The sequence below is a fragment of the Ptychodera flava genome, chromosome 5 (assembly GCF_041260155.1).
Source record: "Ptychodera flava strain L36383 chromosome 5, AS_Pfla_20210202, whole genome shotgun sequence".
Taxonomy (NCBI): Eukaryota; Metazoa; Hemichordata; class Enteropneusta; family Ptychoderidae; genus Ptychodera; species Ptychodera flava.
The window spans coordinates 8,394,487-8,410,002 of NC_091932.1; the positions used below are offsets into that span (position 1 = coordinate 8,394,487).

Below are 15,516 nucleotides of genomic sequence, written 5' to 3' on the forward strand. Positions count from 1 at the left end.
TGACTCTCTAGAAAAGCGACACATACCTTTGATGTCATGCCACTGACCATCACATAAATGTGTATTCTTTGGAGCTACATAATCAGTCTTGAATTCACCAGCTCCATTATCTGCACTGACCATCAACTGTATACAGAGTGAAAATATGTAAAAATGTTACTTATTTTAGCATGGACAAAAATCCTCAGAAATAATAGCAAAAATGTATTAGAAAATAAGGTTACTAACTTTCAAGTCCATCTCATGACAGAACTGGTACATCTACATTAGATCAATGAAGCTACATTTACCAAACTGTTTTCTTGATTGGCAGAAGTTTGTCGATTGGTCATCTCAACTTGTCTACCTTTCTTAAAACTTTGTCTACAGACTTCTACATCTGGAGTCATCATCAAATATCACACATTCTTTCACCCTTTAATATCCTCACTTTACTTAGAAATCACCAATTGAAGCCTCGTACTTAAATCAGACTTGTGCGGTCAGTATTTTACAGTCATTTTCAACAATACCGTACTCGTCCGAGTATAAGCCCCCGGTTCGGCAACACTAAACAGCGGTAAAACTAGGGGAGGGGCTTATACTCGAGCAACCCCATGTTATCTGCCATGGACGCTTAATTTATGCTAATTTTATGGGCGATTTTTTTCAACACCACTTGATCTTTTTATCGCTTTCAAAATCGACTTACACATCCAAAGAAATTGATTGTACAATCTCTGAATACAGAAGTGATATTTTGGTGAAATTTCAGCATCCGAAAAAACCCCAAACTTGAAACAAAGACGTCATGTATGCTGCTGATCAACAGTAATACACGGAAAGGCAACTCAATATTCCAGTATAAAACTGTCTACATTTTGTGAAAACAACAACATAGCAGTGAAAATTGTAATAGTCACCAGGAAAATCTTCACAAATGAACGGATAATTGCTTTAAACAAAAGAAACTGCATGTTTCAAGCATGAAAACATTGTGGCCGTGAGTGAAAATGAACAATGGCGGACGTGAGTGAGACTATTCTATTTAGGGGACAGGGGTGAGCAGGGTCAAAGAATCAAGATAGTACTTGGAAAACGTGTCATTTTCCTTACGATGCTGTCAAGGGAACTCCAGTTTCCCATTGTTTTAACATCTTTTAATAGTTTCTTTATTATCTAAAAGTTATTTTACCAAGTTAAATGACCAAATATACTCTCCTAACCTTTCTGTATTTGAGTTACACTAGGGTAGGGGCTTATACACGGATGTAATGCATTTTCTAAAATCCTCTGAAATCAGTAGGGGGGGGGGGCGCGCTTATACATGAGCAGGGGCTTATACTCGGACGAGTACGGTAATAAAATGTTACATTCAGAATGTTTGCTTTGCAAACAAAACAAAACAACATGAACAAGTCATCGTTGATGACACAGTCCCCACTTGTTAATGGGTACTTTGATTACAGGTCCTCAGAGAGGATAGAATCCTTTTCATTCGGTCTGTGATAAAATACTTTTGAATAAATTTTGCTTGATACATGTCTGAGTTATGGTTCAGGACATGAAAAAATCGTAATAAAATGGCCACATGGCGGCCATATTGATCACATCAAAAAACAAATTTACGTGCATATGTACCGGTATGACAATGGTCAATCTCCTTGTACCAACTTTGAATAAATTCCCTTGATACATGTCTGAGTTATGGTTCATGACAGGTTGTTACTTTTCTGTATTTACTTTTTTTTCAAAACAATATCATTGAAATTATTTCCCAAATTATCATTTCTGATCGTTTTGACAGCTATGACTCTGGCAAGAGTAATGAACTGTGGCTACAGATGGCAGGCATATCTCATTATTCACTAGTAACCTAGGGAGTCCTAAAAAGGCCAGGATGTGGCCATCAGAAAAATACTTTTAGTCTGCATACAAATACTTGTATCCATTGATACTCACTACAGCCATGTCACCACCTAAAATGACAATCTCTACATACCAGTATACAAATTGTACCTGGGTATGAAAGCCATTGCTCTGAAAAGTCACAAGATTAAATACTCACATTTCCATCAACCATTTCAAGTGATAAGAAATCTCCTCTGGGACTCTGTACAGATAAAATGACTCCAGACAGCACCCTGGGTTTTATCTTGACTGAAAATTCCAAATCTAACGCTACTTTAAAGCGATCACCTGAGGGAAAAACAAAAGTGCATCTTTAATAGTCTTATGAGTATAGTGAAAATACATACACCCATGGCCACTTTAGTGTTGATTAAGCCTGTCTGGTGAAAGCAGAAATTATGTTTGTATAAACGAAACAAAGTGGTGGTCGGTGTAATAAATGCAATGTTCACTATCGGCACCCCACAGTTAGGATTGAGATAACGTTCTACTAAAATGTCTCGCCTGCCCAATTCAAATCGGTCACAACACTGCACTGTAGACAAGCTGTAAGTCTGCACTCCAACAATGAACATCAATAACAACAGTCGCGAATATCATAAGGAAAAATCCTTAAGTGAGGACGTAGCAAGCTTGATTGTTCAAAATATAAGAGATTTTGGTGGCAATCCGGCATCTAGCGAGGTACCACGGGGAGCTTACAAAGAAACAAGCAAGCGTTTTAAGATAAGCGTGGAGGGAGCCAGAAAAGTTTGGAAGAGATATACATGTATCAGGACAGGTTCCCTTCAACCGGGATGAGAAAAGTGTCGTTCATGGTTACACACATGTGAATACATGTACATGTAAAATGCTACCCCGACTGTACTTTACTCTTACCTTTCCGTACCAAGTGAAATTGGAGTAAGTTTATTCACGGTTTGTAGGAAAGAAACATGGCTTAGTGCAAGTGAATGTTTATTCGAAAGTTTTACAGTCAAGACAGGCGATATGTCTGTAATTTAATCGCTAACATTTTCAAAGTGGCATTTTCTCAATTCCCGCGTCTGAACAAAGTCTGAACAAGACACTAGCGATACACGCTGTAGTATTGTTGGTATTCATTCACTGCAATATTGAAATTGGCACAAAATGTGTGATGTTCTCTAACACTGACTACATTTGAAACATGAATTTTAGCAGATACGTATAATGAGAACTGATCATGCTGATAGGGCTAATGCCATGGTCAACATCATTTGTATACAGTGTATTTTATAATCACTCGGTAATTTCAGGCTAATCGGCGTGTCCATGAGGTACTGATAGTAGTATCATTATCACCACTGATACAGGATAAAGTACCCATTTTATCACCCTTCTGCAGACAGAATTTCTGCTTGCAGCAGACAGGCTTGATCAACACTAAAGTGGCCACGGGTGTAACATCATTTGAAACACTTGTTGTATCGTTTTCATAATTACTATTGTTGAGAGTGGAAAATAAACATGTACATTTTATTGTGAATAGAGTAGTGTGGACTACTCATTAGAAAAATCTACCAATGTGTCTATCATGTCTCAAGAATGAGAATATCATAAAGATACTAACTCCATATCATATATCCTCCACCGGGACCAATGAACATTCCATCTTCTGTATTTGTTGTACATGCATGGGTATCAAATGTTCTGGCTGGGTCACCAAGATCAACCCCTCCGGCAGTGAAATCCCGGATACAGCCCTCAAAACTTCTTTGCGCTTCTTTCTGGTTGTGATTAATGCACAGAGCAAACAATCAATGCAAAATTTTGATCTGTAAATATTTAAATGCATGTTTACTGATCTCAGAGTTTAAGGTAGTATGCACCTCGAAAGTGAAAGACTCAAACTTTCCTAAATGAAACTTTCAACCATTTTCTTACTAAATCAACATTAAAAATAGGGGTCACCGTGCAAAGTTTCGAACTAGCGAAACAATTCACCCAACATTTTGCAATATTTGAAATTCAAAATGGCTACCAATCCTGTGTTAACTCTATGTAGTAAAATTAAACTTTGAATTTTTGAAAATCTTAGATGGTAAAAGTTTTCCTTACTCCAACAGCTTTAAAATGAACCCCCACAAGTGGTAGATCAGAAAAAAATTGTAGAGATTTGACAGTCTGCATGTCTGTCCCTGAGGTGCCTTCTACCTTAATGTATACACAGTAATATGGATTTAACTGATTTCTAAAATTATTGAACAATTTTAAATTCATTTGTCTAATCAAAGTCAGTAGAGAACTGTGTTGCTCAGAGATATTTGGATAATCAGGCTGTAAAACAAAACAGAAAGTTTTCAGAAAAATGTACAAACCGGAACATGTTTGGCATCTTCAGGTTTCATAATTCCACCGACGTAGTAGGGAGGTGTAACATTGATTGAACGGGATTTGCCTGGTGCAGTTCCAGATGTGATGAGGTCTTCATCGATGTGAAGTTCCCCAAAAGCATTGTCTCTGTAAAACCTCACCTATAATATTTTGCAAAAACAGAGAAGACAAAATTGATTTCATGTGAGATATTCATGGATGCAAATAGTTGTCATGGCAATATATGATGATTACTTATACTATGGTCAAATAGGGCTGTACAATCAATAGGAAATCTAAAGGTTTTCTTATCTTTTATTTATATTTCGCCAAGAGTTTCATATCGATTGTACCTTACCGCAAATATAATATTCTTGAAAAGTACAAAACAATTACATTAATTAGCAAAATCCACAGTCCACTTACTACTAGACTTATTTGGTGCCAGTTCACTTACTACTAGACTTGATAGTGCCAGTCCACTTACCGTACAACTAGACTTACTTGGTGCCAGTCCACTTACAACTAGACTTACTTGGTGCCAGTCCACTTCCTACTAGACTTGATAGTGCCAGTCCACTTACTACTAGACTTACTTGGTGCCAGTCCACTTACTACTAGACTTACTTGGTGCCAGTCCACTTCCTACTAGACTTGATAGTGCCAGTCCACTTACAACTAGACTTACTCATCAACAAGACTGAAGAATACAGAGCCAACGCAGGGTAATTTTACATATCAACATAATCCTGCAGGACTCATTTCTCATCAAGTGTCAGACGACCCAAATGAAAATCTGTTCATTTTTATTAGGGAAAATTTGGCCCAGGTTATTCAGTTGAGACTTTGATCCTTGTAAATTCAAAGTGGTAGATGAAAATTCATGCGTTTTGCTGTGCTTACCGAGTGCCACTGTCCATCATTGTATGGGTTTTCACTGCCCAGCGTCAGAGCACCACTACCACAATTGAATGCATAGACGATTAAACCATTGTGAATATACAGGGTGATGAAATCCGTCTGCCTTTCATCTGCTATGTAAAATATCAAGCCATTTGTAGCTTCTGTTTTGATATCAACGGTGAAGTCTGACCTGTGGAGACACAATAATATGATTTTGAAGGAATTGTAAATTGTAGGTATATCAGCCATGTTTCTGTAAATGCTATTTGCAAATAAGTACAGTGGCTGTATAATACAATGATACTTTTTTACAAAGAGACTACCTTATTACAGTGAGCTGAGTACTCTGAAACTTTCTCAGATGGCATACCATAGTCTATGACTTTACTAGCATAACTTTCATTAAACATGATACAAAACTTTAAAGGAATTTATGAAAAACCACTTAATACATCCAAACAAAGGCACTTTTGTTAAAATACTAGTGTAAAGCAAATTATACAGTGTTTCCATACAAGGTGATAAGCAGCAATGCAATGATACTAGAAATACCGGTATTTTGGTCTATCAGTGTCATGAAACTAATTGTAGGGACATCATCTGATCCACATGGTGACTTGCTTATGTATGCATGAGTATACTCGATGGAAACAATTAGTGTGGGAACAACCTCAACTTTGGATGCAGCATTTTGCCAACTGTATCAAATTATTTGGACCAATCAGAAGTCATTATGAAAAAAGCATTTTACTGGCAGTTTTGCAAGAAGAAGACCAGCCACTTAAAGCTCTGCTTCAATCAAAGGTATCACTACTGTTTGAAATCAAGTTTACTGCCTTCTTGATGGGAAAAAATGAGCCATACATTCTTTAAGTTCACTTGTACGCCTGAACTCTGGAGCTTTATGATTTTTGGTATGTAAAGCAAACCACTGAGAAGTTTCATGGCTACTTTCATAAACATCACACAACTGTGCTTCCTAGTTTGAAGTGATTGAAATCCATCCTAGATTACACTTAAATAAAGCATGACCATGGGTACAATGGACAACTAAAACCTACACATGGCAAATAAAGGTCATCGCATTCGACCTTAAAACACCTCTCTGAACAGAACTTTTGGAAGGATAAAAATCTGAAAGTGATCATCATGATCATAACTTCCTAAACACCATAGTTTGCTGAAATGCTTTGTCGAAAGTTTGGACTCCTGAGAAGTGTTTGAACAATACAAATTTCAAAACAAAATCTCAACAGTGATGGAGGATTATGCATACACACACTTTCATGATGTAATCCTGATATACAGTTAATGGAAATTTGAGTATAGTAATCAAAATAGAACTGACATCTTTCCTAATAAACAAAGCAACTATCATTTGTCATGCTCATTTCAAAATTTCCCACAGCCCTTGAAATACAAATCTTGATAAGCTGTTGGTTAAACTCACCTGACACGAACTGGTGCAATTAATGTATCATATTCATGCCTACTATGGACAGTGTTTCCAAACTTTGTACCCCTTTCAGTTTCATCTTGAATCACTCTTGGAGTGAAAGGCAGGCTGCATCCCTCTACTATGCCAACAGTCACCTCTTGTACAGGTGGCTGTGTTGTACGCTGCACTTCTGGTTCTACAAGTTCACTGGGCTTTTTGATGGCTCCAGCCTCCGGCGTGTCCACTTTCTCTGCAACCACTGAACAACCAGCAAGTGATACGTCACTTGAGCCCTCATTTATTGCAAAGTCTTGCAATCTGACAAGAATATGATAAAATATTGAAAATGTTAGCTAGAATAGCAAAAAGGTGACAGTAAACTCAATTTCAGGTTGTTTTGATGTGGTTGACACCATAACAATTTGAAGTCTTTTCTCAGTTGATATTGAAATGGAATAAGTCTTTATGAAGTAGTTACAAATAACCCCCAGCTGAGAAGATACACACTTAAGCGGCAAGTTACAGGACCATGGGCACACAACAGATGATGCGGCTATTTGCATACATTGGGCAGAAATTATTTGAATTCTCATATATAAGCATCGCTCTGAATGTATGATAAATTTGAATAATCATGATGGGCACTTTCGTGACATATGCAAAGAGAGGTCAAATGGTCGTAATGGGGACATATTTTGAAACATACGTTCTCTGACAAAAAACGGAACATATCTTTTCAGTTTATTTTCGACTCAAGTTTAGTCTGCTGTATATTCACTGACATCATGTGCAAGATTCAATGACAATGAACGCTTGAAGCATGGCAAACACGGCCTGTCCGATCAGTAGCGTGGCTTTTTTACATTTGCATAGATTTATGACAATTCAGCTTTTATGGGGGAAGTTCCTGTTTAAAACTTTGTGTACATGGCAGGCAATACAACAACAAGGGTGATCATGGTGAGGGGTGGAATCGAAAAGTTTATGAATGATCAAAGATGATTGACACATCTTAAATTGTTTTCCTGTGATGACCCTTGACACTGGTCATTAACAAAATCCTGTAACCACAATGGTTTGACTTAAACCCATCATTATTGATTGTGAGTGCGGACCATGCAAACCATTTGGGGAGTGATCAGGGTGGGGTAGCTTAGAAAGTCACTTTTGTTGAAAGTTAAGTTAGATAAAAACAAATAAGGATCCACTTACTTTTGGTTGATTGTAACATCAGATATACAACCAACAAAGTGTTTTGTTGTGGACGCAAGTGTAGTGTCGATAGAAATGCTGCTTGGGGTGCCTCCGAAATACAATGGTGAATCAGTTGTGGTTTTCTTTTTCTTTCCTTTTGCTGCCTCCACTGATTTGTCTGTGTCATCCACAGTTAATGATAGCCTGCAAAAATGTTACGTATTATTACTTGAGCATATGGACAAAACAATCATTTTGTATAAGGGTAATTATACCTCAAGTATTGGTGGTGCCTTTCATATAGATAAGCAGGACTGGCGCTGCGGGAATTTCATTGTAGCAATGCTTATTTGTGATAGGAAAGAAAGTTGGAACAGGAAAAATCTATTTTGTCAAGGGGTTACAAATGAAATGTTCTGTTTGCATTCCACAAAGGGGTAATTTTTGACACTTTTGCAGTTATGTACAGTCGTCATTTTGTACTCTAAGTGACTTTATGCAAATATCCATATTTTCTTGACATTAGAAAAAGGTCAAGAAGGACTGACTTTGTCCTTTTAAATCCACATCTCAACAATTTTGGTGTTGACATATGAAGACAAAACTTGTATTTGACAGCTTTGTTTTGGAAAATGTGATGATCAATACAAGGGCAGTTTATGTTTTAGATAGACATGATAGGACTATAGATTTGAGAAGCTTGACACTCACACTGGAATAGGCACGCAGAATATGCATGCCAAAGTACATAGACATAGATGTGCAGGTAGTTTTACAGTGGCACCCATCATGTGATTCAAATGAAAAAAACAAACAAATGCACTCAGCTGATAATTTTCAAGTGCATGGTATATTTTTGTGCTTTACAGTAATTTGAAGACAGATATATTCAAACATGATTGAAGATGGTTTTCAATAATGAATGCTTTCATCTTCATCATCAAAAATGATGTAAAATCAAGAAGTACATGTTTTGTCACTTCTATTCATAACACAGTTTGATATGTTTTGTGATGATTGATATGCTACCATAGATTCTAACTTCTCTCTGTGGTTTGAATTGCTTACATTTGCATGACACTTTTCACTCAAAAAAGCTACCCCAGTAATGCCTGGATTAAAGTACTTACTTGGATCCAGATTTAACAAAGTCCACATAATGCCAATATCCATCATTATATTTACGATTAGAACTTGTCACGTCCACTGTGTCACCATTTGACTTTGTCTGCGCAACGACTGCTCCGTCAACAAGTGATAGTGAAAAGGTATTGGACTGTGAAATGAAAAACAGGTACATGTTTAAGATTGAGGTTCTGAGTTTGTGACAAAAATCACTCATTTTCATAAATCTTTCATCACCGACCATGGAACAATTCAATAGTTTTAAATACTGTGCTCTCCCTGGCCTTTCAAAATTGTTAGTAAATTTACGCATTGGGTTCAAAAAATATTAGTAAGCACAAATTATGTAATGCTGAGCCCGCCAATTTTCAACAAGCACTTCTGGTACTCAATGAATGATTTTAAGGGGAGAGAAATGATGAATGATTTCATGAGAGACAAAGGCTGACAAAAATTCCTTTTTAGCTTTTTATGACAATTAACACTCATATTTTGATACACATTTTTAAAGATCCATCGCATAACACAGTACGTCATGGGTCATAAATGCTTGTAACATTGAAATTTCTTCCTTGTCTCAATAAAGTGTGTCATTTTGGTCAACCGGCCCATGAATGTTATTCAATTAATCGATCTTTAATATTATTTTATTTCTCAGTGGTTGATGATTATATATGTTTATATATTAAGTGGGTTTTAAATAGGATGTATGGACCTACTCTACCATCAGATAATGGAACATTCCAATTGTTTTCAATAGGATAATGGACCTACTTTATCATCAGACAACGGAACACTGCAATCGTTTTCAATAGGATATGTGGAACTACTTTACCATCAGATAATGGAACATTCCAATTGTTTTCAATAGGATAATGGACCTACTTTATCATCAGACAATGGAATATTTCAATCGTTTTCGATTGGATGTGTGGAACTAACTCTACCATCAGATAATGGAACATTCCAATTATATTATAATGCTCATGCCGGCAGGGAACAAGTGCTTAAAGAGAGCTGGGTTGACTGACATATATTAATAATTTTATGACCACATGTTGGTAACATTTGTTTTGTCAGATTACACTGGGTCTTTACAGTGTGAAAAAAAGGAAGACCAGGTCACGTCAGATCAGAAAAAATGCAGTTTTTCTCTTTAAATAATATTTGTTTACAACTCTTTTATAACGTCCGTAAACTTTGAGGATGAAAATGACAATTTGCTTATGATTATTTTACTAAAAGTTAACAATGATTCTTCTCCAGAATAAAAAGAAACAGGGTCTTCTCAAGATTCAGCATACCCAAGAGATCACGTGACGGTGCTACAAAGAAACCCATATGTACAAATGCACACAGAAATACACATATTTCTATGCGTGCTTGTGCACATGGTTTTGGTTGTACATGTACCATGGTCTATTCACATTCCCGGTTTACACTTGGCGCACGAATTATTGGAACACCAAATTAGGTAATTACCCAGCAACTTGACTGAGTACTTTGCTATTTGGCCTGGCATTTACCTAAACAAGAGTCTGTTTTATTGTCTGAAGACTGATAAGAAATCCACCAAACTCAGCAGGCAGCACCTCCGTAATAACTTTACAGTCAGTGTGCCTGGCAAGACGATTTGACATGCCATGAACCGAACAAATTAATTGCCCGAGATTCAAGGAAAGTGTTTTGTTTACATGTAAAGATATTGGGTCATTGCAAAGAAATCAGAAATCCATGTTTGTTAGATCACTGTGTTGAAGCACAATGTGTTAGATGTTATAAAAGGAATAGTTCAAATAAAACTTACTTGGTCGTCTTTTTGAGCAAAAATCATCAGCCCTGTATCTTCTTGGGTTCTGAATCTACACTGTATGTGACAATTTTTGTTGACGTTGACAGGTTCCAGTGCCATATAGCTAGCTGATCCCTGCAATGTCAGTGTCCTGGCCGACTGATAGATTGAAGGTAAAGAATTCAATCTATTAATATGTGATGTTATCACATGTACATTTGATTAAAGTGGACAGACATAAACCAAATATCAAAGCTTGCTATTTCTTCTTGCATATTCTGTTGATAGAAGTATATAAATATAAAACTCTGACAAATTCTGGCATGAGAGAAGTAAGGTGATACTGCCTCTATTATTCTATTACAGATTTCAGAGACATTGCTCCAAAAATGACCTGAAAATTTTTAGAAGACAAAACAATGTTCTCATCAAGAACTGTATTACAGGGACAAAGTCGGCCAGTTTTCATGAATTTTGTTTAATACAAGGTACTACTTGTATTGTTTGACATGTCGAAAGATACTAAATGAATGGGTGACGATGCATATATTCAACCCCGGTTTTAGAAACGATCAATGAAACCATCGCGAAAATGAATAAATGGTCTTTACCGGTACATGCCAAAAATAAGATAACAGAGCCTTACCAAATCTTTGCAGCCTGTATAAAGTCCCTTGGAACCACTGTTTTCATTCAAGTTGTCTTTGGAAACACGTCCAAGCTGGAGACCCCTGAAACAACCCCTGTATGACTTGGAAGTCACAGCACTGCAAAAGATATAACATAAACCTTATTAATAAACAAGTGACCAAGCGGCCGATAGAGCTCTGCTGTGTTATGTAGATAATAACTATTTGTGACAAATGTGTTGATGAAGAAGTTGGAAATCTTTTATAGCTCACTTCAGTATGGCCAGTGACCAAAAATGGCAAAACTATCTGTATAATCATGCAGCAGTAATCATGATTTTCATCATAAGTTGAACTTATTGCATTAAGGTCATCACTACATTAGCTGTAATGTTGACTGAGGAAATCCACAATATCTGTTCACTATGTCGTGTGTTCTCTATCTACACTATAGTTTAGGCTTCACACTATGAAACATCCCATTTGTCTATTACTACATACACCAAGGAATATCAAATACGGATCATATACTGGATGCCCATTCATTGAACATAAATGTTTTCATACTGATACCACAATGTTGTGCTCACATCCCAGCATACTAAGATGTCACACAAGGAACCAGGGAAAAGCAATCACTATACCCATATGGAGATAGCTCTCTATACGGGTGGATGTGGCATTTATTTTGGAGTAGGTGGTGAGCTGATAGGTGAATTTAGGCATAGATAGCAGTAATCATGAAGTTCAGTGTCATAAATCTTTTGAAACTCATGATACTTCATGAATTGAATTTCTGACATAATTGTAATGCAGATAAAAGACAGAGTCAATATAGACTCATTCTCTGCTTTTCAATCCAAGCATTCTTTGACAGAGGTCATTCAGAGTCAGACACGAAGACCATTATGCACAAGTTCTGTGTTACATTAGGGCGATTACGTATGGCCACTGACCATATATGAGAGGTGGCTGTTCTGTAGAGGGCCTTTAACATGTAGAATGCATTAAAACAGGTTTGACTGAATGTACACTTCTAACAGGAAAGCTTTCCATTTGACTCACCTTGGGAGTTTAACAGACCTAGGGACACCACCAATGTACATTTCATCACCGGTAGTAAGACCCTTATGACTGTCTGGACTTTGTTCTTGTTTGCTTTTTTTAGAATCACCACTGTCAATGTAAAAAAATGTACATTACATAAGAATAACATATACAGTACATTACACTTTGTTGCACTTTCTACACCTACAACATAATATGAAACAGTCAGTCTTTTCTGTTGTACAACAGAAGATATGTAAATCATCGTGTTAGATACTTTATCCATCCAATAAAAAGTTTATAATTTGTTAAAAAATATCAAAAGAAAGAATATGTGATGCAAGAAGTAAGAGCATAGTAGTTGTCGAGTCATATTGCTACAGTAGTAACTTGAAAGGTTGATTCTATTCTCTGTATTCCGTAGAGATATTTCCTGAATCAAATCAGTTTCTTTCTTTGCAAGGAAGATCCATGGTAAAGATACTAAAATATACTATGATCTCACAGATAAATACTTGACCTACCGTACAATCTCCAATAATCCCTCATTGTTCACTCTCCTTGCCACAACTTTCACCCATTCTCCATCGTTGTATTTATCGTCAGACAGGATCTGAGCTGGTCCACCACCTAGCTCAAAATGGAAAAGCACTTGTCCATTGCGCAGCTCAACAGCCATGTAGTCTTTCTACAATGTGATGTATCAGAGTGCAAATAATTTGTCATTTGTGATCATGAATGACTCCAGTACTAGCTGTAGATACGCTTTGCACCCTGGCCCCCTGGTGACCTATGACATCAAGTGGACATTTTTGTCCGAGCCGAGTTCAAAGGGTTAAATACACATATTCAAATATACATCAATATATACAAGTGAAAAGTTCACCACTGTTGCAAATTTGACAAGTGACCAAGCAGCCGATATAGCTTTGCCATGATATTCAAGATAATCAAGATAGTAAGGGTGACTGGTTTATCAATTAGGGAAATGGGACAGGGGACATATTGATGGGAAAGTCCAACCTGTGATCATTATCATACATTGAAGCCTACTGTTGCACTTTGCCTGAGTACCAATCATAGCTTGACTGTAAAGACTAATGTTTGAAGTTTTATCATTCAACAAGTCTGAATTAGGTCATCCCTACAAACCTGCATACAAATGCAATTAAACAAGGAGTTTCTAAGAAGTTTAATTTTTGAATTTTCGGAGCAAAATTGCAAAAATTGCTCAAAATACAGTTTTGCTGATTTTTTCACAATTTGTACAAAACTGATATAGATCATCCTTCAAATCAAATTTCAAAGAAATATGATGAGTAGTTTCAGATTTCAAAAAAATTGCCCCAGAAATACCACATATTATGCAAATTCCAACATGATTCAATGAAACCTTACTGAAGTCAATCCAATGAACCTCAATACCAAGTTTCAAAGCAATCAGACAAAGGATTTCAGAGTAGATTTTGTCAACAAAAACAGGAATTTGCAAATTTTACAACAATTTGAACAAACCTGACTTAGGTAACCTCTAGCAGCCTGCATACAAAATTTCAAACCGGTTGGACAAGCACTTGCAAAGTTTTTGACCAAAATATGAGAATTTACCCCAAAATACAAATTCTATCAAAAATAAAATCTGAAAATTCCTCTATGATTTGAACAACCTGATCATGGTCACCCCTAGCAACCTACATACAAAATTTCAAAGCAATCTGACGAATATTTTCAGAAAAGATTTTTCACATGAAATTCCCAAAAACAGTTGTTGCAAGCTTACTGCTCCATTGAAATTTTACCTACTGAACACTAGCTTTAACACTTCCCAAGCTCTTGTTTCAATCAGTAAATGGCAAATGTCCAGGGGTAACTGATATACCCATAACACCCATTTGAAATCTTTATCTCATTGATCATAAATCAATGACTGTTTCCCTTTTTTAATGCACTTTTTCTTTATGCCTAAAATGTTCTCTCTTTAAATTACAACACTGTGGAATTATTGAACTGTGTACAGCAGTTAACTTCCAATTATTACCCCAGTGCAAATATTGAAGATTCGAATCTTCAGTTTAAACAAATAACAGTCAACATGTTTACTCTAAACAAATGACAGTCAATAAGTTTACTCTAAACAAATAACAGTCAACAAGTTTACTCTACACAAACAGTGTGTGAAGCTCACACAAAATCTCTACTGGCCAAGCGGGCCAGCAACTTTAGAAAATCACTGGCCCTGAAGGAAATCAACTGGTCCGATCCTCAGGTCAAATCCAAATATAGTGCACAGATTTTTTACCTGCGCTCAGTATAGGGGCCTAGAAAAGTTGATCGAAAAAATTAAAAGACACCACTTCTAAAACTGATTTTGTGCCTTTTAATTTTTTTAAAGGAAAGCAAATGAAGATGACTATCGAAACCAAAAGTTTGGGCAACTGACCTTAGTGCCAAAAAAAATATGAAATTAGTGAACATTTCTATTTCTTAAAACAGCCGTTAAGAACAAGTATTTCTAACTTTGAGAAAACGAGCACAAGCGTGGGCTTGAAATATGTGCCAACACGAAAAAGCTAAGCGTCCAGAACTCCGATCAGGGATGGGTATAAATTTTGGCACTACAAACACCGGATCACACACAAATGGAGTCATTACAACAGTTGACTCTTTCAAAAACGATTCCGGCTTCTCCTCTTCGAGGGAAGATGACTATCATCAAATCCAAGGAAGGGAATACAAAAAAAAACTAGCGCAACTGATGAAGAGAAAAAAAACTGAAGTACGTGTCGAAACCCACGTGAAAAGACGAATCACAAAAATGTAATCTTTAGAGGTGACCAAGGCAAATGGCCATCAAGGTCAAGTTACAATCAAGGCGCTATTTTGCACAATGTTTAAATATCGGACATTTACTTTCTAGTATCGAAGTTTGACGTCAAAAAATATTTCTGTCATACATAACAATCTATATGCCGTTGTAATATCAATACTGAACCTTACATACAAGAATGACTTGCCTTCTGTCGCGGCACGCCGGGTTTGCGATATTGCCGATATTTTACTTCAGGCTGTTACCTATCGGCGATTTGGTACTCTAGCGATCGATACTAAACAATTCTAGAATGACTTGCCTCGATATGTGAAATCACAGATATTTACTTGATATT

At 36.6% G+C, this 15,516-nt stretch overlaps 1 protein-coding gene across 1 annotated transcript in view; it reads right to left on the reverse strand.

The window, feature by feature from the left end:
• The window catches only part of LOC139132922 (laminin subunit alpha-like), a 121,699-nt gene that overhangs the window by 3,226 nt on the left and 102,957 nt on the right, over window positions 1–15,516 (reverse strand). Inside the window, exons 63-74 of the mRNA XM_070699276.1 lie at window positions 12,877–13,040; window positions 12,371–12,481; window positions 11,323–11,443; window positions 10,692–10,835; window positions 8,890–9,035; window positions 7,778–7,963; window positions 6,578–6,883; window positions 5,128–5,317; window positions 4,230–4,385; window positions 3,482–3,638; window positions 2,048–2,178; window positions 27–126 (exon numbers count right to left, since the gene is read on the reverse strand). Coding sequence (XP_070555377.1) covers window positions 27–126; window positions 2,048–2,178; window positions 3,482–3,638; window positions 4,230–4,385; window positions 5,128–5,317; window positions 6,578–6,883; window positions 7,778–7,963; window positions 8,890–9,035; window positions 10,692–10,835; window positions 11,323–11,443; window positions 12,371–12,481; window positions 12,877–13,040 — 1,912 coding nt within the window. The remainder of the gene's footprint in view (window positions 1–26; window positions 127–2,047; window positions 2,179–3,481; window positions 3,639–4,229; window positions 4,386–5,127; window positions 5,318–6,577; window positions 6,884–7,777; window positions 7,964–8,889; window positions 9,036–10,691; window positions 10,836–11,322; window positions 11,444–12,370; window positions 12,482–12,876; window positions 13,041–15,516) is intronic.